A 26,860-nucleotide genomic window follows, 5' to 3' on the forward strand; every position below is an offset into this window, starting at 1 on the left:
GGCTCTCTGGGTGTTCATGGGATGAGCCCTGAGTCACACCTTGCTGCTGTTTTTTCCCCCACCGTGTCACTTGTCCCCTGACTTTGTGGGTTGGGGGCGTGTGTTTGGTCAGGCAGACAGTTTTGGGTTTTGTGTCATCGGACTTTCCAGGCTTTTCCTTGTTTTTTAAGTCGCTTTATTTGAGAGAGGAGCGCGTGCACGCCCCTGTGGGGAGGGGTGGGGGGCGAGGGAGAGAGCGGATCCTCAAGCAGACTCCTCCCCGCAGGGGCTCCATCCCAGGACCCTGAGATCAGAACCTGAGCCGAAACTGAGAGTCGCCAGTGGGATGCTCAACCGACAGAGCCTCCTCAGGCGCCCCGGGTCTTCTGTCTTTGCAGGTTTGCAAACAGAACCCGCGGAAAGCCCCAGAAAGCAAGCAGGATACGCGGCAGAGCTGCTGTGGGGCCCGCGAAGCCCAAGGAGCGTGCGCTCTGCCCTTTGCACAGGGGTTGCTGCTGGCAAACAGCCCCGGAGGCAGTCGGGGGTCTGGGGAGCAGGAAGGGCTTTCCCATCCCAGCAGCCCCGTCAGCAGCCCCCCCCAGGCCCGGGAGCTGGGAGGCCCCCACCCAGGCCCCACCCAGGCAGGAGGCTCCGGACCTCCTCCGCTGGGCCCAGTGGCTCCTGCTGCCCCCCCACCCCCGCCGCCCAGTCCTCCCCACCTTCCCCAGGGGCGGGGGCCGCTTGCCCTGCTTGAGGCGGGTGGGGGTCACCTCTCTGCAAGCAGCGCAGTCCCCGCTCTTCCCCCCACTCCCCTCTCCTCCCCTGTGCTCCAGCCTCCACGGAGCAGCTGGCAAGCAGGTCGGGGCGGGGAGCGGAGCGGAGAGGGGCAGGCCCCTCTGTGGGGGCGCAGGCCCACAGGCCCCTCTTCGTCCCCGACGGGCAGTGTCAGGTAGCCCCGTGTGCATGCTGGGCTCTGCTGGCTCAGGGGGCGGCAGGTGCCAGGTGGCCTGTGGCGGGGTGGGCGGTGGAGGCGCGGCGGTCGGTCGGGGCAAGGAGCTCCCGCTGTGGCCTCGGGAGCCCAAGGGCGTCTCCTTTCCCCGGAGAAGGAAGAAGCGCCCGCCCCATCCTTCCTGGCCGGGACTCAGAGATGACTTCCCGGTGATGACAGGCTCGGACTCGCTCGGGTAGCTCCAAATTTGTCACGCAGGTTCTGGGGGCGGTGCTCTCCCCGTTGGTTCTCGCCGCTGGCCAGTGCCAGGGAGGGCCCTTGGTGGCAGCTCCTGGCACCGTCTCGGGCCGCCCTGTGCTTTTTGGACCCGGGGACAGTGGGTCTCGGGGGAGCCTGGCTCTGTGTCTCCCCGGAGCAGAAGCAGAGAGACTGGGGCGTGGCTTGCTGGGCCTTGGCTCGGCGGGGACTGTGAGGTCGTGGTTCCTGGGGCCATCCCTCCGCCGGGGTGTTGGGCCGCGTGGTCCTGGAGACGGCTCCCCTGGAGACACGCAGGCCCCGGGGAGCCCCGCACTCCCGGTGACACGTGACCAGTGTCTTCACCACCCCCCTGGCCTGTGCCTGAGCTGAGCCACCCTCCTGTCCCTGGGCCCTGGGCAGGAGGAACAGCCAGGAGGGCCCGGCTTCCCTGTAGCCTTCCCTCTGGGGCCACCCGCCCAGGAGGGCTCCCGAGGGCCCCACGGGTGCCGAGTCTCCCCTGCCCCAGCTGTGCAGGGGCTCCTCCTAGTGGCCTCTCTGCCGGTGGGCGCACTCCCTGGCCGCGGATCCTGTCCCTGCCCGCCTGTCCCCGCTCCAGCTTCGCTGCCCAAACCTGGCCCTCACCCTCTCTGACCGGCCTGTCCTCAACAGATGTGCCCACCCGAGGACAGCCCCCAACCCCACTCACTGTGCCGTGCTTCCCTCAGCCCTCGTGGCCTCAGGCAGGGCCCGCTCGGGGACCCCTGGTAAGACAGCCCCCCTCGCCCCCGAGGGGTGGAGGTGGCCAAGCCAGCCGCTGAGCAGCGGGCCAGCGGGCCAGCCGGCCCCCCGCTGGTTAGTGCCGTCCCCTGGATGACCTACCTTCCATGTGAGGAGGGGACACGGCTCTCTGCGGGGAGCCTGTCTGAGGTTGGAATGGGCCTTCGGGAGCTGGAGCGGGAGGAGGCCCGTCCAGAGCTGCAGAGTGCTGCTCGCACCTGGGGTCCCTATGGTGGCACCTGTCACCCTGCGTGCTCGCGGACCCTGTCTTAGCGGCCACCCCATCCTCCTTCCTCTGGCTCCGTCGGGGTTCCGGGGTGGGAGCTGCCCTGAAGCACCTTGGCCCTATGTCCTGGAGGGAGGTGAGGCCCCCCCCCATGCCGGGTAGCCCCCTCGGGAACCCCACAGTTCCCCAGACTAACGTTGCCCTTGCTGAAGTGCTGGGACTCCCTTCCTGTGTCACTGAGTGGCAGCCCACCCACCCTGAAGGGCCAGTGCTCCCCTTTCCTCCCCCCCCAGTCCCCTTCCAGCCTCCTGCTGGGCAGTGCGGGGCAGCGACAGGCCACAGTGAGGGTCAGGAGCAGAGGTGAGGCTGGGCCAGGGTGGAGGCTGGCTGTGGGGGGGAGCGGGGGGGGGGAACACCCACGGGGATGCGCAGGAGATGCGCAGGGGGCAGGACCTGCAGGGCAGGGGGCTGCTCCAGACTAGGGTGAGCAGCGGTCCCCTCCCTAGACTTAGTGGAGGAGATGGGGCCAGCCTGGGGAGGGCGTGTGGCCGGGACCGCTCCTCTGCTCCCAGTGCCTGTTGGCAAACAGGAGTGGGGCCTGTGGGGGCCGAGGCTGCACCAACCCCTGTGGCTCTCGGCGGGTCCCCGGGCCTTCACAACCCGGGTGGGAGCCCGGCCGAGGGCCTGGACCTTGCACCCCTCCCTGTCTCCTCCTAGCATCCCGGCTGGAGGGCAGGGCGCTGGTGGCGGGGGTCGGGGGTGTCCTCCAGGGGTTTTCTCTGTACCAGGCCGGTTTGCCCCCAGCAGGATGGAGTCCCGGGACTCCTTTTCCTGGTGCCATCGGCCTGTCCTACCCTGGGGCCCTTTGCAGGGATGGCGTCCCAGTCTTGCTACCCTCCCGCCACCTCCTCGCCCGCGCCCGGGCCCCCGCCTGCGCGGGACTCAGGCTCAGGCCTCGTCTGGCCTGTAGTCTCTGTCCGGCACTGGCCCCAAGGGCTTGTTCTCCCCCAGGCTGGCATCCTCTGCCCTTGCTGCCCGACGTGTCCCAGCTGCCTGGGCACGATGTGGTGTCTGGGGACGGACGGGGGCTCCCGGTTAGCTCGGCTCGGCTCTGGAGCTGTGCTTCCGGGGGGAGGGGGGCCCTGGCCAGCATGTAGAAGTGGCGGGGCCTGACTTTATTCACCTGTGTCCTGCGTGCCTCCAGTGGGACAGCCTCTCCCGGGGACTGGCCACCGGGAGCCTAGGGTAGCAGACCAGACCCAGGTTCAGGAGCAGTGTGGAGCCAACGGCACTTTAGTGGAAATCAGTAATTGCCCTTGCTGTGTGTTTGTCCGTGCATTTTGGGCAGGGGCACCTGTGGCTTGGGGAGGTGGCCACAGCCTGTTTTTTTTTTCCCTTCCTTGGTTTGTGTTCTTCTTTCACTGGGCGGTGGTGTAAGTGTGCTCTAGGCCCTGCGTTCGTGATGGCCCAGAAGTGCTTCCACATAGGGGGATGGCCAGCAATCCTGGAGTTGCCCCGTTAAGGGAGGCTTTGGAAGGCCTAGATTTGGGTGGGTTTTAAGTCCCTCCCTGCATGTTGGGGGCAAGGCTGCTTGTAGGAGGAAGTGGGAGGAGGGGGTGGCTATGAAGGGCCGCTCTGAGGCCATCAGAGCTTAGAGGGGTGCAGAACCAGGACTTAGCCAGAGTAGTGGATGTTGTGTTTGAGAGTGGGAGATTGTTGGGTGGGATATGAGAAGGGGTGCAGCACAGGGGTTTAGCTAGGGGCTCAGATCACCCCACTGTGCTGAAGAGGGCATCTCAGGGAAACAGGGCGCGTAAGGCATGGCCTTCCGGGTGGGAGGCAGCTGGGGTTCGAGGAGGGCAAACTTCCAGTCTGTCGGCAGCAGCTTGAAAAGGGCCGCTGTACACGGAGAGGCCTTGAGATGCTTTGGGGCAGAGGTCCTCATGACCGTCCCTTACGCTGGGGGATGGTGACACATTTAAGAAGCCTGGGAAATGGCCAGGGACTGCTGGGATTTCAAGGCCCATTCATCTGGCCTTCCTTTCCGGCACTTTGCCTTCTGTAGTCCAGTCACATCCCGGCTTTCCCTTAGGATGGTATCCGTTCCTGGTGTGGCCTAAGAAGCGTGCACCGGTGTCAAGCCCTGTCCTGCTGTGCTACACATCTCACCCCTTCCATTGGTCTGAACGCAGGAAGGCGAACAAGACTTAAGTGTCAGTGGGTCTCCAACAGTTGGGGGGGGGCAGTGCGCATGGTAGGGGAAAGCAGGAGCCCCTGCGTGCCAGGCTTGGAGCTCTATCAGCTTGTGGCTTATGCCCACACTTTGATCCATCCTGCAGTCACCCTTGCAAGAAAGCTAGAGCCACCCTGAGGAGAATGGAAGCAGAACTTTATTCTTCTTGGCTAGGGAGGAGAACTAGCAGGGGGTCGTGCATAGTACCCCCATCCCTCACCCCTCCCGGAACCAAAGAAGATAGGCAGAGCCACCAAAGGGCTACCTCTGCTCGCCTCTCTCCTTTGCCCAAGTGGAGGCAGGTGAGTGCAACGCAGGGGTGGGGTGGCTGCAGTGATGGGGCGGCCAGGCCGGCAGGGGCTCTGGGGCCGAGGAGACTGGGGGCAGGGTGGGGCTGCTCAGGTTGTGGGGATGGGTGTGGGGCACGTCTCGTCCTGGGAGCTGCCGGCGAGTACAGGCAGAGCTCAGGGGACCAGGACACGGTAGGGGCTGCCTGGGACGTGTTCGTCACCCCACTTGACCACCAGTGTGTACTCTCCCTTGTCCTTGAGCAGGTAAGACACACTGTAGAGCCGGCTGCCCACGTGCTTCACCAGGATCTCCTCACAAGGTGTCCGGGGGCCGTGCACCCCTACCAGCAGCATGTTGTTGCCTGGCAGGGAAAGGGCCTCAGTTCCTAGCCTCAAGTCTCCTCCCTTCAGTGGAGACTGCGCTGACCCCTCTTTCTGTCTTGGTACCCTCCTGCTGCCACCCCCATCTGTTGAGGGGTGACAACCCTTCCTAGAGTTGCCAGCAGCCCTGCTCCCCTCCCAGCGGAGGCAACTCCCACTTCTCCCAAGTCACTTTCCTGAAGGGTAGAAAAGATGGCAGAGAGGCCCAGATGGGAGGCACCCCTACCCCACCTAACCCCTTCTTCTCATGTTCCTGAACCCCAGTCATCCAGTCTTCTCTCTGGCCTGCTCCTTTGGATGGGCGGGGGCAGGGGCGGGGGCACCCACCTGCTTTGCTGCAGTCTACTGTGAAGCTGCTCTTTTGGCCCGCGTAGGCCTTGCTCAGCCCCAGGCCCTTGGCCAGCACCTTGCTGGCATCCGTGGACCCTGCCCCCGGGGCCCCATGCTGGGGGGCACCGGCAGCCTTGGTCAGGGAGTCCACAAACACCGATGATGTCTCATGCAGGCTGTGGTTGCTGACAAGACGGGGACCTGCAGGGCACAGCCCATTAGGGCACTGACAGGTGGCCAGAGGGCCAGGCTTTGGGATGGGCACCAGAGGGCCAGGCTTTGGGATGGGCACCAGAAGTCTGGTGCGAGGCTCACCTGTGACTTTGGCCTTGAAGGGGCTGCCCCCAATGTGGTAGGGGCCACCGTACTTGATGGAGATGAGGTAGCTGCCAGGTGCCATGGGAGTATAGGTGACACGGTAGCCCTCAGGGCACTCCTGGCAATCCATCTTCACCTTGGAGGGCCCGTCGATGGTTACCGACAGGGCACCCGCTCCAGCATTGCTCGTGTTCACGATAAACTCAGCTGGGCTCCCTGGGGGCGGGGGAGGTCAGGAAGAGCTGGCCTGCACTGCTTCCCCAGCCCCCGACTCTCACGCCCGTCCCTCCGGCATAGCTATATCACCTCTGCACACCGCCTGCTGTCATGGAGAACCTGGAGGAGGAGCCCTGGCGGTGGGGTCCACACCTTGGAAGCCGCATTCACTGACCTACCTGTGACACCACCTTCCAGGCCGGCTCCATAGGCGGACACCAGGCCTGGGTCCCCTCCATGCCCAGGTTCCCCAACACGGATCTTGAAGGGGCTTCCAGGAATGTGGGTGCCGTTGAACTTGACGTCGATCAGGTAGACACCATTCTCCCGTGGGATAAAGCGCACGGCATACTTATCTGAGGAACGGAGGGGCACGCTGTGGGCCTGAGGTCCCTCCTCCAAAACCAAGCAAGTGGCATCTGTGAGGAGGTCCCCTTGCCCCATCAGTCCAGCTGGACCACACCGGGCACCCACAGCCCGCACCCCAGACCTCCTGAAGCCCCAAGCAGCCCACTGCTGGTGCTCACTTGGACTGAAAGCTACAAGCCAAACACCTGGCTCTCTGCCTCCCTGAAAAGGTTACCATGAAGGCCATAGTCCTTGCACGTGAACAGGGGCACAGAGGCGACAGGAACCTGAGGTCCCATGGCTGCGGAGGGGCAGGACCAGCTATGAGACTAGTGAAATGGGCTGGACCAGCTCTTCTCACCTCTAGGCTGCCTCAGACCTACATGGCAAGTGGCAGGCCCTGGCTAAGGAGTGGGCCAGCCCCGTGGCTAGACTTCAGGTCTCTCCCCCAGGAGACTGCATCACATTGCCCGCTGCAGGCTTTCTCCTTCCTAGCCACTGTGGCCTCTGAGCCAGACACACCCCCCGGCAAGGGCTTGGGTCATGAGTGGGGGAAGGGTCGCCTGGCTGAGGGAGCCCCAGAGTAAGTTCGGGCCCTGCTTCCAGAACCTGTACCGTCCTTCTGTACTCTCAGTCTGCTTCCAGCCGGCTGGGCAGGCCCACTGCTCCCAGCAGGACCACGGAAGATGGGTGGGTGGCCCGGGCGGGGACAGGGCCTCACCTTGGTCGATCTCTGTGACATAGCACTCCTCCAGGGCTCCCGAGGGGCTGTGCACCTTAGCATCGATCGCCCCCTTGGCCCCATTCAGGCTGACTGCAAAAGAGGCTGGCTGGTTGACCTTTAGCCCTGACTCCTGGAAGCACAGCAGATGTGGTTAGACAGGGTGGCTGGGGCACGGGAGAGCAGGGTCCCAGCAGCAGGAAGGCCCCTGGGGTTACACTTACCCATCTGGCGTCCAATCTGGTTTAAAGAGGGAGAGCCACTGATTCTTGGGGGCCGGTAAGCTACACACACACGCGCCCGCCCCCAGATCCACACTCTGCAGCCATACACCCAGACAGCAGCAATGGAGGGCAGCCCCGCCCCGTGGGCAGCCCTCAGCCCTGGCAGGCTGTCCCTCTTTAAACCTCAGCCCTGGTGCTCAACGGGCACAGGCTTCTGTTCAAAGCCTTTAGACCTGAGACACGAGAAAAACTCCACACAGCGGGCAGGGGTGCTTCCTGCCAACCCCAAGCATGGGCTGCACCCGGCCAGAGCAGAGGCCCGGCGCCCCGAGCTGGGCTGGGCGGGTCACTTGACACAGGGCCAAGGCCGGCTCTGTGCGGCGGCTCTGGTCTGGCCGGGCCCAGGAGCCCCAGGCAGGCGGTTTCTCTCAGTGCCTCACCTGAAGACTAGAAACAGTAAGGCGGCGGGCATCGCCAGACGGAGAAGCCACAGGTACTACGAAGGGGCTGTCAGGGATGTGCTCCTCGTTGAACTTGACCGAGACCTCGTAGTCACCTGGGCAGGGAGAGAGCACAGAGGGCACGCTGGAAGGCCCCTGTCTGTCAGTGTTTCTGCCTCCCACCTCCCACAGATGGCTTGGGTGACCCTGGGACCTCAGGGTGGAGGGTAGGAGCAAGCCAGAACGGCCCACACCCAGGGGCTACCTCCCCCAACCCCAGACAAGCTCTCAGTACCTGGCTCCTGGACCACGTAAGCCACGCCACAGGAGCCGTCCTTGCGGTCCTCAAATGAGATCTCGGCCTTGCTGGGGCCCTCAACGGCGATGGCCAGGCCCCCAGCACCAGCTTCCCTGGTCCAGATGCTAAATTCAGCTGTGGGAAAACAGGGTGTCCTCAGAGAGGCTCTCAGTCCTCTCTAAGCCCCACTGACAGCAACCTGGCTGCTACTTCCTCACGCCCCCTCCATCCCCTAGGCTGAAGAGCAAAAGCCCCTCAAGGTGCAGGGCTACCTGGCACGCCGGCTTCAGCCCTTTCCAGGCCAGGGCCTCCAGCACGAACTTTGTGGGCTCCCCCTTCCCCCAGGGGCCCCACGGTGAACTGGAAGGGGCTCCCGGGCACGTGCTGGCCCTTGTACTTGACGCTGACCGTGTGCACGCCCATCTCGGCGGGCACGAAGCGGATGCAGTAGGTATGGTTCTCCCCTTCCACAATCTCGGCCTCGTGGCTCTTGCCTGATGGGCTGGTAACCTGTGCAGTCATGTCCTGGATGCTAATTTCTGCAGGGAGGGGGACAGCTTGGTGAGCAAGGGTCCTGGGCCCCACCCCCTCTGCTTGGGGCCACCTGGGCCTGGCTCCCCACAGGTCCTACCAGGGATCTTCAGGCTGAGGTCGCAGTGACTGCCCACGTTGGCCACTGAAGGGGCTCGTCGCCGGCGTGTGATGCTCTCCTTCACCCGGCCCTCTCCTGTTACCCTTACAGAAAATGGGCTGCCTGCAGGAAGAGAGCACAGCTCACGTGTCACACAGGTTACACCTCTGCGGGAAGGCTCTGGTATGCTGCATGGGTGGGGGGGGGCATGGAGGCTCAGTCACGGGGGCCGTGCGTGGGTGCCACACTCACCAGGCACATGCTGGTCAGCGAACTTGATGTTGATGATGTAGTTGCCGGGCTCTGTGGGGCAGTATGTGACCCTGCACGTGCCGTCCTCTAGGTCCTCTGTGTTGATGTCCACCTTGCTGGGGCCCTCAATGGACAAGCTCAGCCCGCCGTAGCCTGTGGAAGGCACGCTGCTGAGCCGGGGGGCCGAGCCCCGGGCTCCTGCCCCAGCTGGTGAGCCACCACCACCTACCAGCATCACGGGTGTCGATGATGAACTCTGCAGGCTCAAAGGTGCGGCCTTCATGAAGGCCCTGGCCCGAGACCCGCACGCGGCTGGCATCCCCGATCTCCGACTGGCTGATCACCACGGGGATGGGGCTGCTCGCCACGTGCTGGCCGTTCTTCTTCACGTGCACCAGGTGCTCCCCTGTCTCCTTGGGCACGAACGAGATCCCTGGGCGCGGGGAGGGGCTGTCAGCTGGGGAAGGGCACGCCCTCCCCTCACGGCCTCCCTCCTCTCCAGAAGGCCCCTCCCCTCCAGAAGACCCCGCCCCTCCACCTCTTACCAACGTGGCCATTGCGCAGTCGCTTTAGCAGGCAGGGCTCCTCCCGGCCGGATGGGGGCACCACCGTGGCGGTCAGCAGGCTGAGGTCCGTCTCGGAGATGTTGATGGGTATGTCAGCCGCAGAGCCCACCTTCAGGTGGGACATGCGCATCGAGTCGTCACCTGCCAGGGGACAGTCACTGTCATGTCCAGGTGCGAGGGAGACTGTGCCCACCTTTGTCCCTGCTCCCAGGGCCACCCACCTGTGACCCTGGCGGTGAAGGGACTGCCTGGGATGTGCTGTTCGTTGTACTTGACCAGGATGCTGTAATCCCCGGGCAGCACGGGGAGGTATGAGACGCTGCAGGTCCCATCTTGGTTGTCCGTGCAGCTGATTTCTGCTTTGGATGGGCCCTCGATGGCCAGGGACAAGCCCCCTAGAGAGAGTTGTGGGTGGAGGGGAGAACGGCGCTCGGAAACGGTGCACGGACCGCCGCGAGGGAAGAGCCCCAGCAGGCCGGCCGGGGCCAGGCGGCAGGGTGGGGAGCCCCAACTCGGGGAGCATCTCCCTTGCGCCCAGCTCGCCACTAGATGAGGGTGGGGGTCCCTCCGCACAAAGGCGGGCTCAGAGCAGAGCTGCTGCTCACCCTCTCCTGCGTCCTTGGTGTTCACGGTGAAGACGGCCGGCTTGTTCACCACTCCGTGCGTGAGGCCAGGCCCGTAGGCCGTGACGTGGCCACAGTTGACGTAATCCACGTAGAACTGCAGGGGGCTTCCTGAGGCAGGAAAACGGGCCATGGGGAATGGGGTCTTGCGTCACCTCCCCAGGCCCCCTGCCCCCTGTGAGGCAGGGCCAGCGGGCCAGAGGCACACCTGGGATGTGCATATCATCGTAGCGGATGTCCATCTCGTGCAAGCCAGCTTCGCTGGGCGCGTAGCGAACGGTCACGGTGCCGTCCTTGTTGTCGGTGATGGCCGGCTGCGCCACCTTGCCCGAGGGCATCCTCACCTCCCCTGCGGGGTGGTGCAGCCGGGGTCAGGGCTCCCGCGGGCCAAGCCTGGCCCCTGTGACTCCCAGGCTCCCTCCTGCTCGCACTCACCCGTGATCTCGCCTTTCTTGATGGTGAAGGGGATGACAAGGTCGAAGGGCCTCAGGCTGGTGACGTCCAAGCCATTGACACCCATCAGGGGTCGCTCCGGGGCCTGCAGTGGAGACAGGGGCCCGAGTGAGGGGTTGCAGGAGGGGAGGAAGGCCCCAGGGAAGGATCTGGGGGTCCCTCCTCAGGCACGGCAGGATGGGGCCGCACGGAACACCCCGTTGGCCAGCCCCCGAGCGTGCCCTCAGGCCAGGAAAGCCTGAATGAGGCAGCTGAGGCCGTACCCAGGTCTGCTGGCCTCCTTGGGCGTACGTGTAAGGTGGGGCCAGCTGCTGAGGCCGAAGTGGGGGCTGTGCTGTGGGCTGGTCCCCGGCTAGAGCCTGTGGAGTAACACAAGGGGGGGGGGGAGTCTGGTGTCACAGAGGACAGGGACAGGGCCAGCTCCATCGGGACCCCTCAACCCTAGCCCCTCCTGACCGTCACTTGGAAAGGGCTGTTGGGCACGTGCTCGCCACCAAAGCGCACGCAGATGACGTATTTGCCCGGCTGGGGAGCTGTGTAGAAGATGTCAAAGGTGCCGTCCTCGTTCTCTACCACATCCACATCCGCCTCCGAGCCGTCGGGTGTGCACACGGTGCAGGTCACCTTGCCTTTGCCTGCCGCCTTGGTGTCAACCGTGATCACCGTCTCCTCCCCAATCTGGATGGTGGGGCCAATGCCAGCACCTGGTGGGGCAGGGCGGGTCCCCAAAGCGGGGGCCAGTGTGTGAGCTCGGCACCAGAGCTGTTCCCATCTGCCTGCCACCCGCCCGGGCCTCTCATTGCCACCAAGCGCAGCCGCCCCGGCCCCGCCTCCATCCCCCCAAAGCTGGGACGGTGAGTGGTTTCTCAGAAGGCAGGAAAAGGTTCCCCAGAGCCGCCTCAAGCCAGGGAGTCCTGTCTTGGGGATAGCCCTACATGGGAAAGGCCCGATGGGTGGCACACAGGTATCTGGGAGAAAGGAAGGGGCCCGGAGGCCCGAGAGGCCACCGCTGAGTCGAGACACAAGCGTTCGCCTCCACCTCCCCCGCCAACTCAGCCTCGACCAGTGCCATGGACCAACACCAGCGCCCTGGCTGGGTCCGCAGCCGCCTTCATCCCTGCAGCCTGGCCCTGGGCCCCAGCGCGGTGTGCGGGTGTGGTGCGGCAGGGTCCTGTGGCAGCGTGGAGGTGGCGACGTGACACTGGCCTCCCGCCCCCCCAGGCCTGACGGTGAAAGTGGAGTTTCCTGACGACTGAGAATGCGCGCTCGACCGCAAGCTGGAAGGGAGGGGCGGCCGGGCGCGGCACAGGCGGGGAGCCGGGAGCAGGGAGCGGGAAGGCAGCGGGGGTTAGCGCCCAAGCAGCACGGCACAACAAGCAGCAGGAGCACCCGGGGGAGACGGGGATGGGAGGCCCAAGCCACAGCCACAACTGCTAGCAGCCTCGAGGGCCCCAGAGTGCCCGAGGAAAGGGGAGGGACAGTGACGTTATGGTCTGAGCTCTGCCGTGAAGGCTCAGGGGGCTGTGGCTGCAAGGCCTGGCAGTGAGAGTGCTTCCTGCAGGGAAGCAGCGGGGAGCACCGGACCCACTCGAGTGCTTTTGGAGGGGTACCCCTGCCCAAGGGCTCCTGCCATGCTAGGCTCTCTCCAGCTCCAGACTGGGCCACCTGCTGCCCACCCGTCACCCACCCCCACTCTCAGCTCATGATCTGGCCCGCCACCCAGCTCGCGGCTTGGGCCCTGCCTTCCCGGTCCGTCCAGCTGCTCCCCCTGCCCGCCCGGTCCATCGGCAGGTCTCAGCCGCCCCGTCGTCACACTACGCTTCCCAAGTTGGCTGTATGCTTAAGCCGCATCACCACCAGCCTGGCCCAAGCCATCGCTATGACTAATCTGAAGGTGACTTCAGCTCCCCTGCCGGGCTCTCTGCCTCCGTTCTGCACACAGTGGCCACATAAACCGCGACCACTCTTCTGGCCAAGTCTTGGCCCTGCTCCCCTGCCCTAGGCACGCATGCCTGTCTTCGGAGATCCTGGAGCCTGTCCTTCTGAGCCACTGAACCCCTGTCCCAAGACCCTCGTCACCCTCTAAATCTTGTCCTGGCAACCTCACCCAAGCTCCAGGCCTGCAGCCTCCAGAGGCTCCCAAGTAATTGTCACCTCTTATTGGCGTCCCTGGCTGGGGCTAGAGCTCCCCTCCCATGCCCAAGCAGGAGAACCTCCATGCCTGGTTGGGCACTATACGAATAACGTCACTGCTGAGGGTATGGGGTAGAGGGCAGGGAGAGGAAAGGAGGCAGGGAGGGTGGGCAGGCCGCCGAGTGCACTTTGGGGCTCTGAGGCTGGGCTAGGCCCTGCCATGCTACCCGCCCAAGCAGGCGACGCTGCTGCTACTGCACTACCAGCCCGCCCCGCCCACTCATGCAGTCTGTACCTCCCCCCACCGGGGACACGGAGGCCCCCGGGAGATGGGGCTGGAGGTCTGTGGATCTGGCCAGGGCCGGGGACTCCCACTGCTAAGGGGAGAGCCCTTGTCCCCTCAGCCCACGCAGGAGCCCTTGCCACAGAAGGACGAAGTGAGAAGAAGGCAGGGCCTGCTGCCCGCCCCCGGGGCTTCCCCAGGGAGCCAAGATCCCCAGACCCCAGAGCCCCTAGTGGGGTGCTTCTCAGGACGCACCTCACCCCAAAGCTCTCAGCTGCAACCCGACATCTCGGATGGGGAAACGGAGGCCCAGCGAGAGGGAGGGCCGGAGCACTCACGCTCCGCTCTGGAGGCCGCCCTGGGCACTAACCCTCCAGCCCCCAGTCCCTGCCGAGAGCTGCAGCTGGAACTGCCCCGGGAGCCAGCCCGGGAGAGGAAAAGGAAGCTGCCCTCTGGGCAGGAGGGGCATCGGGAATGGCCCCAGCAAGCAGCTTACCTAGCCCGTGACCTCCGATTGACACTGAGGTGAGAGGGCAGAGAGCAAGGAGAAAGGTCAGGTGAGTCACTCAAGGGGGCGGCCCCCACTCCCACACGCCGCCCCAAGCAGCGAGCCCTGGCACACAGGCACACCCAAGCCCCGTGCTGAGCGCCGCAGCCGCCGGCGGGCTGGCTCACCTGTCACAGTGCACTTGCTGGCGTCCCCGGTGGGCACGGCCCGGACGCGGTATGGGGAGAAGGGGATCTCGTCGCCGCCGTACTTGATCAGGATGGTGTAGCGGCCCGTCACGTCTGGCACATAGGCCACGGTGTATGTGCCGTCGTGGTTGTCTTGGATGTGCGTCTTCTTGGGCTTGCCCTCGGGGTCCTGCGCGGTGGAATGCGGGGCGGGGGGGGGCGGCGGTCAGCTTGAACGCGGTGAGGCCCCAGGGCACCTCAGACCTTCTCGGAGGAGCAGACACCAAGGGGACCAGCCTCCGAGTCCTTTGACTGCCATGGCTCAACATGGCTGCCCGCACCCGGAGTCGTCCGTCCTTTACTCGGCCACGGCTGGGATCCGGAAGGGAAGTCCCAAATCCCAGATGCACCCCTGGCGAGACAGGTGGGGGCCAGGGAGCCTGGGGCCCACCCTGCTGTATGGCCATGACCGCCTCTTGGCTCCTGCCCTCTGCCCCGGGGGCCTGCTCCAGCACTAGCAGGAGCTCCCCTGGAAGATCTCAAGGTCCTAGTCTTATACCTGACCCGTGAGAAGAACACTACTGGTGGGCCAGATGAGGCACCCAAGGCTTGGGTCATGTGCACGGAGAGGCCTGTGCCCACTGCCACCACCCTAGAGGCAGGGGATCTGGCCTCACTGGCCTGGCTCCCAAGGCAGACCACAGCCCCGGACTGGTCCGCTCATCCGAGTTGTGTGCCCTGTGATGTGCACTGCACTGGCCTAGGTCCCTTATGTCCCCTGCCTTCTCTGTGGCCAGAGCTGCAAGCTGGCTGAGCCAGGTGGCCGCCCAGGCAGCCAGCTCACCGTGATCTGGACGGCTAGCAGGCCCTCTCCGGCGTCCTTCGCATCAATGGTGAACTCCACAGGCAGGCTGGCGGGCACACCAGTAGTATTGAGCCCGGGACCGCTGGCCTTCACCTTGCTGGCATCATGCGTAGGCAGCACTTTGACCTTGAAGGGGCTGTTGGGCCAGGGTGTTACGTGAATGGTCAGGAAGAATCGGTGCTCGGCCCGGGCCCCTTCCCATAGGCAGCAGGCCCTGCCTCTCACCTGCGGGGAACCTCTTCCTCCCCGTATAGCACCGAGATGCTGTAGGGCCCCTCCCGGCTGGGCACGTAGTTTACAGTCTGGGTGCCATCAGCGTTGTCCACAACGTCCACAGGCTCCACCAGGCCTGGTCCCGGTCCCAGAGAGAGACTCAGCCAGTTTCCTGGGGCCCCCCGGCCCCACCACACTGGACCACCCAAGCTTTGGCTGGATGGGCCCTCCACTCCCACCCCAGGCCTCGACCTTGCTTTGCCCTCACCTGCCCTTCCCTGGGAACGGTCCTGAGCTGCTGCAACACCAGATACTAATCTGGGGGCCACCTTGGAACCTTGCCCGCCCTCCCTCCTGCCACATTTGCTCAGTGGCTGAGTCCTGTTTCCTGGTGGGCCTCTGTCCCTGGGCACTGGCTCCATTGCCACCCACTCCCGGTCACTCAAACGCTCACCTTTGGGCCCCTGCACTTTGACTTGCAGTGGGGCCACACCAGCCTTGCTTGTGTCTACCTGGAAGGACTGAGGGAGGTTGGCACGGACCATGCCCGGGCTCAGGCCAGGCCCAGAGCACTTAACCTTGGATGCATCTGTCACGTCATGCACAGGGACCTTGAAAGGACTGCCTGCGGAGCGGACAAGGATGACCACTGTGTGCGAGAGCCAAGGGCCGGCACACGGTCCCAGGCCAGCCCTAGCTACCCCACCTCCTTACCTGGTACTTGGTGGCCCCCGTAGGTGACATTAAGGCTGTAGGTGCCCGCCTCGTATGGGATGTATTCGACCGAACAGCTGCCGTCCTTGTTATCCATGCAGGACATTTTGGCCTCGGAGGGGCCCTCCACAGCCAGGCCCAGGCCCCCAGTGCCGGCTCCCCTAGTGCAAACGGACAGCCCATTATCTCCTGGGGCTGCAAGGCCCGTCGCAGCCCCTGCCTCCCAGGTGCCCGCTCACCTCGTCTCTACGGTGAACTTGTTGGGCTTGTTGGTGGTCCCGCTCTGGATCCCTGGCCCGTGGACACGCACTCGGGAAGGGTCACAGCCCTCGGTCACAGGCACCTGGAATGGGCTGCTGGGCACGGGGCTGCCGTCATAGGTCACGTCCACAGAGTGGAGTCCTAGAGGAGGGCGGGCCAGGTCAGGAGCAGCCAAGGCCTCCCCGTCTCTCAAGCCCCATGCCCTGGGAGCCCAGAGCCCTGGCACCTACCGTCCTCATACGGTGTGTACTCCACTAGGTATGTGCCGTCGCCACGGTCCCGCACGTAGGTCTCAGTCAGGCTGCCCGAGGGGTTGGCCACGCGAGCCTTGACGTGTGGCCCTCCGGTCTGGGTCAGAGCCCGGGCATCCACGCTGAACTCTGTAGTGGCCTCTCGGAAGACACCTGCAGGGGCCGGCACGGCGGGGAGGCATGGGGCTCGAGGGGCCCTAGCGGCGCTGGGGCCCCTCCACCCCCATGCCCCATGGCGAGGCCTCACCTTGGCCCTCAACCCCAGGCCCGTAGCACTGGACGCCTGCGGTGTCCACGGCGGGCTCCACCTGCAGCTTGCTGGGGAAGTTGGGCACAGGCTGGCCACCATACTTGATGGTGACGGTGTAGGCCCCAGGGCAGAGCGGGATGTAGGTGATGGTGTGTGTGCCATCGCCATGGTCCTGGATGTGCACTTCGGCCGGCAGCCCCGCCTCTGAGCGAATCTCGATGGTCAGCTCCGCACTGCCCGCGCTCGAGCAGTCTACGTGGAACTGGCCTGCCTCCCCGGCCGTGGCTCGCTCCAGCCCAGGGCCCGAGCACTTGACTTTGGACGCGTCGAAGCAGGGAACCACGTGGGCCTTGAACGGAGAGCCGGGGATGTGGGTATCGGCGAAGAGAATGTTGATGTTGTAGTCCCCAGGTTCGGTGGGCACGTAGGACACGGAGCACGTGCCATCTCCGTTGTCTAGGCACTCAAGCTGGGCCTCACAGGGGCCCTCCACAGTCAGGCCCAGGCCACCCACGCCGGCACCCTTGGTGTCGATGGTGAAGCGGGCAGGGGAACCTGCACTGCCCCCCTGCAGCCCGGGCCCAAATGCCTTCACCTGCGGGAAAAGGGGCGGGTCAGGAGCCCAACCTGAGTCACCTCCCTGACCCCTGACCCCCGGCCCAACTGCCCATTTCCCTTCTCGTGTTCTGGCTACCCTCTCCCATCAGCTAGGAGCCCAGCTGGGCCCATGCAGGGCCATGGGTCATGAGGACAGAAATGAGAAACAGGGAGGGTGAGCCTGGAAAAGAGGAGGTGGCCCCCCCCACCCCAGTTACCTTGCTAGGTTTGGTGGGGGGCAGGGCTTCCACAGGAAAGGGGCTGCCGGGCACAGGCACACCGTCGTAAGTCACCTCAACCTCATAGGGCCCCTCCTCTCGGGGCACAAAGCGCACCACGCTGTTGTCAGCACCCAGGCCCGGCTCCACCTTGCAGGGCACTGCTGTGCCCGAGGGGCCCGTGATCTTGGACGCCACTTTGCCTTGGCCACCAGCACCCTTCGATTTGACTGTGAACTCCTGGTCCTTGCCGACGTCCACTTCTGTTGAGATGACAGAACCAGGGAGAGAACTATGACATCTAGCCAAGGCAGCCCCTGGGGCAGCCTCAGTGACTGTGACGGAGTCCTGGCTACTTACTCTCTCCCAGGCCAGACACCTTGATCTTGCTGAGGTCTAGGCTTGGAGACACCCCCACCGAAAAGGGGCTCTTGGGGATGGGATCCCCTCCATAAGTGACATTGATGCCCACTGGACCCTGGAAAGGGCACAGAAAGGCACAGCCATGAGTTAGGACCTTGGTCTCCCTGGCCCGTGTCTTCCCCACTTAGGCACAGAGGGTGAAGGGTGAGAGAAACACGGACTTCACTCCCCCGCCCCCAGCCTTCCATTCCGTGCTGGCTCTGTCCCAGGTGGGAATCAAGAGTAGGTGGGAAGCCCTCCAGAGCAGCCCACCCAGCCCAGCACTCGAGGAAGCCCACGGTCTTGGTAGCCGTAGCTGACGAGTGCGCGGAAGTACCTGCTGCACGGGAGTGTACTTGACCGTGTAGGTGTTGTCATGGTGGTCGATGATGTCCACATCACGCACTGCGTCCCCCTTGGCCAGCCCTGAGAACTGGACGTCCAGTTTGCCTTTGCCAGCAGCTTTGGCATTGACCGTGAAGTGGGTGGGTTTGCCAAGCTCAACACCTGAGGCAACACAGTGGCCATGTAAGGGGACCTCACCCCTGGCCTCCTCGTGGCCCCCCGACTACCCCAGCAGGTGCTGCCCATGCTCACCAGTGCGACTGAGGCCAGGGCCTTCGGCCTTCACCTTGCTGGCATCGTGAGAGGGCTCCACCTTGACCCGGATGGGACTGGTGGGTGTGGCCTGCAGGGGTTGGGAAGAGTGCGGGTCAGGGCACAGCCATGACCCAAGGTGCAGCACTGTTAGGGGCTGGGAGCCGCAGCACCCACCTGGTCAGCAAAGAGGACCATGATGGTGTAGCTCCCGGCTCCACGGGGCGTGTACTTCACTGTGAATGTGTCATTGTCATTACGGATGATGTCAAAGTCAATGTCAGCCTCAGTGGGGCCCACCACGCCAGGGGCGCACTTGATGCCGATGCTCACATCACCTGCAGCGGGGGGTGGGAGCAGAGGCTGGCATCACACTCCGGACTGCTCACCCACTCACCCTCCCACTCGGGGCAGGGCCTTACCCTGGCCAGCCTCGGTGCAATCCACGGTGAAGTAAGTTGGCTCATGAGCTTTGAGCCCGGTCTTGGCCACTCCTGGGCCATATACCTTGACCTTGTTTGGGTGGCTCCCGGCTCCCACATTCACCTGCAGGGCACAGTGGCAAGTGTGAGGGCATGAGGAGCCTGGAGGAGGGGCAGGGCTTTTCTCCTCACTGCCGACAAGCACAGAAAACGGTAAGCAGTTTGGTGGTTCCTCAAATGATTACACAGAATGTGACCGTCGGGCACAGCTGCTCTATGCCGACGTACAGATGTGTCGGGAGAGGGGCGCTCGCGCACCCCCACAAACGCCTGTCCTCGAACGTTCACAGGGCGTCGTTCACGGCAAAACACCCACGCAGTCCACCCACACCACAGTATTATCACTCCGACTGCAAGCGGCGGGAAGTTCTGCCTCGAGCTGCAGCCTGGGTGACCCACGATGACAGTGACCAGCTACAAAAGGCCACCTATGGATGCACGCGTCCACAGCAACCGCCCCGGACAGGCAAACCCACACAGCCATCGCACAGATCAGTGCTTGCTTCAGGCTGGGGGATGGCGTGTTGGAGGGCAGAGGACTTTCTTGTTCAGATGATGCAAATGTCCTAACCTTTGGTTGCGATCACTGCTGTCTACCTCCCAATGTCCTCAAAAGCACCAAGCCATACACTTGACATGGGGGAACTGTACAGTGTGAGTTCTGGCCAACAGAGCTGGGCCAGGCACAAAGCAGGCAGCCGAGGGAGACGGCTACAGGGCCGCTCACCCGGAAGGGGCTGTTGGGGATGCTGACGCCGCCCCAGGACACCATGGCCGTGTGCTTCACGGGCTTCCTGGGCACATAAGAGCAGCTGTAAGTGCCGTTGCCGTTGTCCTTGACTGCTGCCTCCACGGGGCATCCCTCATTGTCCTGGAAAGCAGGTAGGAATGGGCAGCCCGCTGGTTGGCGCCCAAGCCTGGGTACCCGCCCACCCTACCTCACCACTCCCAGCACAGATGGGCACCCCACCTGGACTTGGACCCGGAGCGTGCCCTTCCCACCATGCTTGGCGTCCACCGTGAACTCGGCCAGCTTGTTGACAGCCACACCCGTCTTCTCCAGTCCAGGCCCGCGTGCCTTCACCTGATGAGAGACACCGCCCGATCTCAGGGGACCAAGTGCAGGCCCCCAAGGACCCAGAGTGGCAGGAACACAGTGTTGGGGATACCAGCCCAGCCAAGCCTCCCAAGTCCCTAAGCAGAGGCCGAGATCCAGGGCAGCAGCCCATGCCCTTTACCCTGTCTGGGTGGAAGTCCTGGGGTGCTTCGCGGATGTCAGCCATGAAGGGGCTGAGGCGGATGTCTTCACTGTTGCATAGGACGTGCACTGCGTACTCGCCGGCCTCCTGGGGCCAGTAGCGCACATCACAGGAACCGTCACCCTTGTCGTCACATTCAATCTTGGCCTGTGATGGGCCCTCCACCGAGAAGCCTGACAACAGCCACCAGTCCCATCAGCGCCCCAGAGCCTCAGAGCCGTGGCCTTGTTACCCTCTGTCCCCAGCCTCCAACTCACCCAAGGTGCCGACATCGTCCCCGATGGCCTCCACCACGAAGTCCGCTGACTTGCCAACGACACCACCTTCTAGCCCGGGGCCCCAGGCTCGCACCTTCTGATTGCCACACTCTGTGCCCACCTTCACCTCAAAGGGACTGTGAAAAGAGCCACACATAGGAGTGCTGAGGGCCCAGCAGGGGGAGAAGCCTGTTCCTGGGCTTTGAGGGCTCTGTCCGGGGCCTCACCTGCGCCCGATGTTCTGGCCACCCCATGTGATGGTGACAGTGTACGTGCCGGGGACCATAGGGTAATACTCGAAGCCATAGACGCCGTCCCCCAGGTCCTTCTGCTTCACACGCTCCTCGCCCTCTGCCCAAGATAAGGGAGGGCCTCAGGCCTGCCTGGCAGCTGTCCTAGGGCCAATGCCACCCGTCCCAGCTGCACCCCAACTTACTGGGACCCTTCACAGTGACCTTCAGCTCCCCACTGCCAGCACCCTTCGTGTACACCTTGAAGTCCGCTGTCTCTTTCACCCGTACCCCCTTGGGTTGGAGACCCCGGCCAACGGCACGGCAGGCACCTGGGTTACAGGCTGTGGGGATAGGGCCAGCTAAGCCATCGGGAGCTGGCCCTGGGTGACCCCACCCTTTCCTCCCACAGGGCTGGGCCATCAGAATTAGGGCGTCCCTCCGATTGTGGTCCCCCCAGGATAGTGAAGAACAGTGACCCCAGTATCTGTAGGCCGCCCAGCCACTCCACGCCAGCCGCGGGCCCCCCCGCCCAGCCCGTCCCCTCCCAGAGGAAGACAGATCCAAGTACCGTGGCCCCTGTGGGCAGAGCAGAGAGCAGCAGGGTTCTAAACAGCTGGAGCGGGCTCTTCCGAAGGTGAGAGCGTGGAGAAGAGAGACGGAGGAGGGCGAGAGAAGAGGAGGAAGGGCCCGAGCAGGGGATGAGAGAGAGCCCAGACAGTGGAAGCACAGAGGCCCAGGCCAGGGGCGGGAGCGCCGCTCGCCCTAGCTGCCCCCTCCAGAGGGAGGCCCAGTCTACAGCGCCCCCGCCTGGGGGCAGCTGGGACCGGCCTACCTTGGCCGACAGTGACAGTGTAGGGGCTGCGAGGGATGGGCACGCCAGCGAAGGTGACGTGCACCGTGTGGACCCCCTCCATGGTGGGCTGGTAGCTGCAGCGGTACGTGCTGTCGCCCCGGGCCTCCAGCTGAGGCTCCACAGTGCCTTTCTGTCCCGTAGGGTCCTGGATCACGACCTCCACCTCCCCCGTGCCGGCTCCTGCCATAAGGGACCAGAGCTCAGCTCCCCACCCGGTCCCGCCCCCCACCCCACTCTCCTCCCGGATGGGCTGGCCCCAGCAACCGCCTCCTCACCTGCCGTGAAGATCTCAAAGTAGGTGGTCTTGTTGGCGATGTTGCCATTGGGCTCCAGGCCAGGACCCTGGGCAGTCACTTTGCTCGCATCGCCCTGGGACTTGTCCACGTACACCTCGAAGGGACTCTTGGCGATATGCTGGCCGGCAAAGAGCACGGTGACCTGTCCCCAAGAGGAGCAGACGGTGAGGGCAGGGTGAGGGCTTTCCAGCCACTACCTCCCCTGGCAGCCTCCCCCTGGGCTGAGGGCTTACCTTGTGAGTCCCAGTCACCTCGGGCACGTACCACACAGAGAAAGTACGGTTCTTGTCATTATTGGCAGTCACCTTTGCCTGTGGCAGGAAGGAGCACATGAGTCCCTGCTCCGAGCAGAGGCCCCGCCCCACGCTGCCACCTGCTTGACGGCAGCCCTACCTCCTCCTGGTGGCCGGCCGGGTCTTCCACATACACCAGCACCTCCCCCTGGCCAGCGCTTCTGGTCTCCACAGTGAACTCTGCACGCTTCTTCACCATGTTGCCCGTGGGCTCGATGCCTGCCGGACAGGCGCTGGCAGCTAGGAGCTCGCTCGCAAGGCCATCTCCTCGCCCCCGCGCACCACCCCCCTCAGGCCAGCACTCCTCCCTGCCGTCACCCCATCCCTGCCATCACCCCATCAGGAATGCTCTGAACTGGGTCATCTAATATCGAGTGAACCCCGGCCCAGCATGCACAGCCTACTCTTGTGCCCAGCTGCATTCTTGCTGTAGGACAGGCCTAGATCTGTTTTCTGGAACTCTTGCTTGAGTCTGCCTGGGCCCTAGCTCGCATGCCACACCCTGGCTGGGTTTGGTCTCTGTTGACAGTCCCGTGGCTGGGTCGTCCCTCCCTGACTTCACTCCACCTTGTGCTTGGCACTTCCAGCCCAGTGGCCAGTTTTGGCCAGCCCGGACCCATTGGCTGGACGCTGAGGGGGCATTTGATAACCCGGCCCCCGCGTGACCAAAGGGCTCCCAAGACCTCCAAGTCCCGCAGCGGTGAGGTCAGCACCCAGGGCATCCCCGGCCCGACGGCTCACCTGGCCCGTAGGCTCGGGCTTTTTTGGGGTTCAGTTTAGGCCGCAGGGGAGCTCCTGGCTTCAGCTTGGCCTTGGGGAACTGGGACAGGTAGGTCATGACAGAGTGCTCGTCCACATTGGGATCCACGATTTCCTCTGGTGTGATCACCTATCACAGAGAGCAGACAAGAGTCACATGACCTCCAAGCCATGTGATGCCGGTCCCCACGGGCACCACAGTGCCCCAGAGGGCCCCAGGCAGCCTGGCAGGGACTACCTGAGGGATGCCCAGCCAGTCGTCAGCCTGCTGCATAGCCTCCCTTGCGTTGTTCACAGGCTTGCTCGCGTCCCATGAGTCCCAGTCAGGACACAGGCCTGCGGCACAAGGAAGGCTGTGAGAAGAGGGGAGGCACCCACGGACCCCCCTAGCAGGCGGTCTCCCCCTCCCCCCTCACCTGGGGCACAGCTGTCAACGAGAGCGCCCAGGGCCCTGCCGCTCTGCCAGTCCCGGCTGAAGTTGGTGATGGGCAGCTGCGGCAGCTTATTCTGAATCCAGCCCAGGAGCCGCTGCTTCGGCGTCTGCTTCTTGGCTTCCTCATCCTCCTCCTCGTCCCACATGGGCATGGAGATGGAGTAGTGCAGGATCAGGGTCCAGATGAGGCCCAAGATCAGCTTCAGGTTCCCGTCCACAATAGCCTTGCTGTCTGTGAGGAGAACGAGTGGCAGCACTGAGCGGGCAGGGGGCCGGCCACGGGCATCCCCATGCGCTCAGGCACACAGGCTGTCGGGCCACTCTCGGGTGGCACAGAGCGTGGCAGCAGAAGGTCCCCAGGGAGGAGGGAGAGGCTCCCCGAGGGGGTGGCCTGGGGGTCCTGCCCAATCTGTTCAGGGTCTCTGTGGGGAGCAAAGGAGATGAAGGAGACTTCTGGGGAGGGGGGAGACCCCCCCATTGACACGTGGTGACAGCAGTGTTGCTGGAGGCCCTTGGGACGGGGAGCCTGGAGGAAGGACCGACAACAGACCCAGGCTACAGATAGGGCCCGGGGAGGCCTCTGGAGGATCCCCCTTCCCCCACAGTGCTTCACAGCGGCCCATCTCCAGGGCTCTCCAGGGAAGCGGGCAGGAGCAGCAGCGTGAATCCGGAACCCAGCAAGTGCAGAGAGGAGACCCCCGACCTGACCCAGGTGGGGGGGGCGAGGAAGAGGAAGGCTGCCCTTGGGGCAGTTGGGAAAGAAAACTGTTGCCTCATGCGGGGTGGGTGGGTGGAGGGCCACAGCAGGCAGGGGAAGTAGAGGCGTTGGGCAAGGACCCTTCGAGTGGAGGATGTGAGCCCCACCCCCACTTCCTCAGTTCGCCTCCACCTCCCACAGACCCTAACCCCGAGTAAGCCTGGGGAGGGCGGGGCTTGAGGACAAAGGAACCCACGGTTGGGCCCCGTGACACCCAGGGCTATGGTCAGGGCACATTCCAGGGACCCCTGGCCCAGCCCCAGGAGGACAAAAGCAGAACTGATGAACCTGGGTGGGGTACTCAGGGCCCCAGCTTGGGAGCTGGGGTGACAGAAGCCATGGGTGGGGTCCGAGTCCTGCTGCCTCAGCAGAGCTCTCCCGCCACCGCCTGCCCTCCTCACCACCTAGCGGGGCACTGGGCCTCAGGCGGGTGGCGGCCAAGCTCACCACAGGGGAAGTGGTTAGGGCGGGCACCTAGCGCCCTGTCACCATGGTAACCCTTCCAGGCTCTGGGCCCCACCCAAGGCACTTCTGGGTCTCCGCTTCCTAAGGGTGGGGCCCTGAAAGGGGGAGGGCTTTCCGAGGGACACGAGTCCTGCACCCCCCCCCCAAAATCAAGAGAAAACACTTGTCTGATAAGTCAACTTGAGGGTGGAAGGAAACGGATGGACACCACCGAAAGGGCTGTCAGTGGTGGGCAGCCTCCGAACCCGGCAGGCAGGACCTCGAGGACCGGCTGAGCTGCTCAAAGCAGCCTCCCTGCTCCCAGACTGAGGTCAGTCCCGGGTTCGGCACTACTGCCTCTACTGCCTCAAGTATGGCCCCAAAGAGCAGGCGGGGCTGGTGGAGAAGAGGCTTCAGGCTAGGGGTGACTGGAAGGTTCAGAGAAGACCAAGAGCACAGGACCAGCCAGAGCTTCCTAGTAGCGCTGCCCCCCCCCCCCCCCCCCGGTCCAGAGTCCTAAGGGGACGCAGGACACACAAGGCCTAGCGCATCATTGGGCTGGGCCCTCCCCCTGGTCCATAGGAGGCCAGCCTAAACCCTCCGACATCCCCCTCACAAAAGAGGGAGGGCAGACAACCGGGGCCCAGGGTTGGGAGACAGCCTGGTTGGATGGCCCCGCCCCATCCCACCCCATTTCCCCAGCCCCGGGGCTAGCCTGCCCCCTCCCTCCCCTAATCACTGCTGCTTTCCAACATTTTTTTGCCTTATATGGCAAAGCTCTGGGAACTAGGCCTGCTCCAGCCAGCTCACTAGTGGAGGAGAAGGGAGGAGGGAGGAGGAGACCCCCCCCCAGACAGCTGGGGTGTGGCCTGCCTCCCCACATCCGGTTGCCCCCCCACCCAAGACTCAGAGATGACTCAGCTTGGCTAGACTGAGGCTGGGACTGAGGGGTGGGCCTCAGCCCCGACTGGCATTCCAGAGAAAGAGGTGGGGCCCTGGAGACCTGCCCGCTGAGTGGCTGGGGGCACCTGAATCCTGTGTCCCTCAGACTCTCTGGCTCAACAAGACTCACGGCCTTAAGGACAACTGGAAGAACGGTAAAGAAAAGAAAGCTCTCCTCCTTCCGCAGTAACAGACCACCCTGGGGTCACTAGTTCTGGTGCAAGTCCCTGAATGGCCCCCACCCTGAGAAGAGCCCGGGATGTCGCAGAAGGTCCAGTCAATGCAGTCTCACCAGCCCAGTGACACGACCCTGGGTTGGCCACGAGCTCAATGCATGCTGGAGTATCTCCCAAGAAGCTCGTGCACTCTAGATGCAGAAAAGCAAGTCCTAAGTGGAAGCAAGAGTTTGGCCCAAGCTCAATAGTGACTTGGTGTTTGAGTGGACTACAAACCAGATCCCTTCAACGCCCTTTTGCTAACTGTGGTCCTCTCTGGCCCCAAGTTTCCCGAGGGGAGATCTAAACTGGGGGGTCGGAGACATCTGCAATGTTAGGACTCATCTCCCAGTGCCAAAAGAAAGCCAAGAGCCCTAGACAATGGGACTCACAAGCTCCAACACCCTGTGTGGGAACCACAGGAGCGCCTGAAGGCTAGAGGGCCCTTCCCAGACTGCTGAAGGGAGTTGGGGCTGGAGAGCTCAGGACTCCCCCTCCTCAGAGATGGGGCACCGGGCGCAGGGCCAGAGCCCTGCGGCCAGTGCCCGCCTTCCGCAGGCCCTCTCCCACCGCGGGTGCAGTGGCGGGGGCGCGGCCTGCGGAGGATGTGAGCTCAGCCTGGGCGCGGGCCAGCCGGGGTGCGGCGGGCGGGGGCGCGTAGCGGTCTGCACGCCCCGCCAGCCTGCCAGCGCGCCTTTGTTCTCGAGGCCTGTGTGTTGGAGCCCAGGGGCCCCGGGGGGCAGCGCCGGGGCTGGGGGGACCTAGCTAGGAGGGGCTGGCCCAGGAGAGAAAGGAGGACGCGTGGAGCCCCCGCCCTCAACCTCCCCGTGCCACGGGAGCGACCCGCGCCCTCACCGATGGACACGAGCTTGATGCTCTCGCGGTCCAGGAACTCGAGCGCCACGGACACGTTCTCGAGCTGCATCTGGCGGAAGGTGGGCCTCTGGTTGTGCTTGCGATGCATCTTCTTCTGGCTGAGCACCTCCAGCAGCGCGATGAGCCGCAGCCCATCGCTCAGGTCCGTCTGCAGATTGGCGATGCGCTTGCTCACGCACTTCAGGTGCTCGTTGCACCAGCGCGTGAACGTATTCTGTTGGATCTTCTTCCACGGTGCGTCCTCTGCCAGGTCCTTCTCGGTGGCTGGCATCTCGGCGTCTCGCGTATCAGCACCGCTGCCCGGAGCCGCGCCTGCCGCGCTCTGGCCCGCCCGGGAGTGGGAGCTACTCATTTTGAGGCGCGAGGAGCTGAGGGGCGGTGCTGAAGCCTAGGCGAGGGGACGGCCCCTTAATTAAAGTTGCAGGCACCTCCGCACGCAGAGGGTGAGGCAGACAGCGGAGATTGTGCTGCGGAGAGAACGAGCCCTTTAAATGCGGGCGGGGAAGGGGGGGAGGGAGAGTTCAGTGGGGGGGGGTGGAGCCACAGTGGGCGGGGTTGTGGGGTGGGGCTTCGGGCCGCACCCGCCCCGCCCCGCCCGTCGGAATGCCTCCTTCGGACCCCAGTTCTGGCAGTTCGGACCCAACCCAGACCCTCCGGGCTGGGTGGTTGGACCCTGAAGGGGTTAAGGCGCACCCTAGCCCCTGTGGCCTTGCACCGCCACTGCAGGAAACGCTGCAGCAAGAAAAGGCTTAGCCGCGTCTGGCGTTGGACCACCTGGCCTCCGGCATGCACGCCATACAAGGGACTTTC

At 64.3% G+C, this 26,860-nt stretch overlaps 1 protein-coding gene across 3 annotated transcripts; it reads right to left on the reverse strand.

Moving 5' to 3' along the window:
- Positions 1 to 4,793: 4,793 nt before the first annotated feature.
- On the reverse strand, positions 4,794 to 26,860 carry FLNA (filamin A). Of its 3 annotated transcripts, none has more exons than XM_032846378.1 (48): positions 26,744 to 26,860; positions 26,030 to 26,517; positions 22,800 to 23,048; positions 22,622 to 22,719; positions 22,366 to 22,513; positions 21,725 to 21,843; positions 21,565 to 21,642; positions 21,311 to 21,473; positions 21,015 to 21,215; positions 20,386 to 20,523; positions 20,177 to 20,300; positions 19,950 to 20,086; positions 19,672 to 19,865; positions 19,404 to 19,517; positions 19,161 to 19,304; positions 18,374 to 18,497; positions 18,129 to 18,289; positions 17,952 to 18,042; positions 17,692 to 17,861; positions 17,313 to 17,430; positions 16,953 to 17,215; positions 16,135 to 16,732; positions 15,867 to 16,040; positions 15,615 to 15,777; positions 15,376 to 15,536; positions 15,116 to 15,286; positions 14,674 to 14,797; positions 14,428 to 14,584; positions 13,584 to 13,773; positions 13,405 to 13,428; positions 10,949 to 11,196; positions 10,756 to 10,851; positions 10,475 to 10,577; positions 10,248 to 10,388; positions 10,022 to 10,150; positions 9,638 to 9,811; positions 9,396 to 9,557; positions 9,080 to 9,283; positions 8,851 to 9,003; positions 8,599 to 8,721; positions 8,240 to 8,506; positions 7,965 to 8,102; positions 7,670 to 7,785; positions 7,006 to 7,138; positions 6,116 to 6,292; positions 5,718 to 5,936; positions 5,400 to 5,603; positions 4,794 to 5,053 (listed from the first exon to the last, which is right to left on the reverse strand). In XM_032846378.1, the coding sequence occupies exons 2-48, from the start codon at positions 26,400 to 26,402 to the stop codon at positions 4,866 to 4,868; spliced, it is 7,944 nt and encodes a 2,647-aa protein (XP_032702269.1). In that variant the 5' UTR covers positions 26,403 to 26,517; positions 26,744 to 26,860; the 3' UTR covers positions 4,794 to 4,865. The 3 variants fall into 3 exon arrangements, with proteins under 3 accessions (XP_032702269.1, XP_032702271.1, XP_032702270.1); XM_032846380.1 differs by having other exon boundaries at positions 16,135 to 16,486; positions 26,744 to 26,859; XM_032846379.1 differs by lacking the exon at positions 13,405 to 13,428 and having other exon boundaries at positions 26,744 to 26,859.

Source organism: Lontra canadensis, unplaced genomic scaffold (assembly GCF_010015895.1).
Source record: "Lontra canadensis isolate GAN:19392208 unplaced genomic scaffold, GSC_riverotter_1.0 scaffold174, whole genome shotgun sequence".
Taxonomy (NCBI): domain Eukaryota; kingdom Metazoa; phylum Chordata; class Mammalia; order Carnivora; family Mustelidae; genus Lontra; species Lontra canadensis.

Excerpts from the sequence above, each read along its gene's own strand:
- FLNA (XM_032846378.1), bottom strand. The coding sequence starts at position 26,402 with ATGAGTAGCTCCCACTCCCGGGCGGGCCAGAGCGCGGCAGGCGCGGCT. Across the intron at positions 21,844-22,365 it reads AGCCCGAGCCTACGGGCCAG|GCATCGAGCCCACGGGCAAC; the intron begins GTGAGCCGTCGG and ends CCTGTCCGGCAG. Across the intron at positions 10,151-10,247 it reads CGATGATATGCACATCCCAG|GAAGCCCCCTGCAGTTCTAC; the intron begins GTGTGCCTCTGG and ends TTCCTGCCTCAG.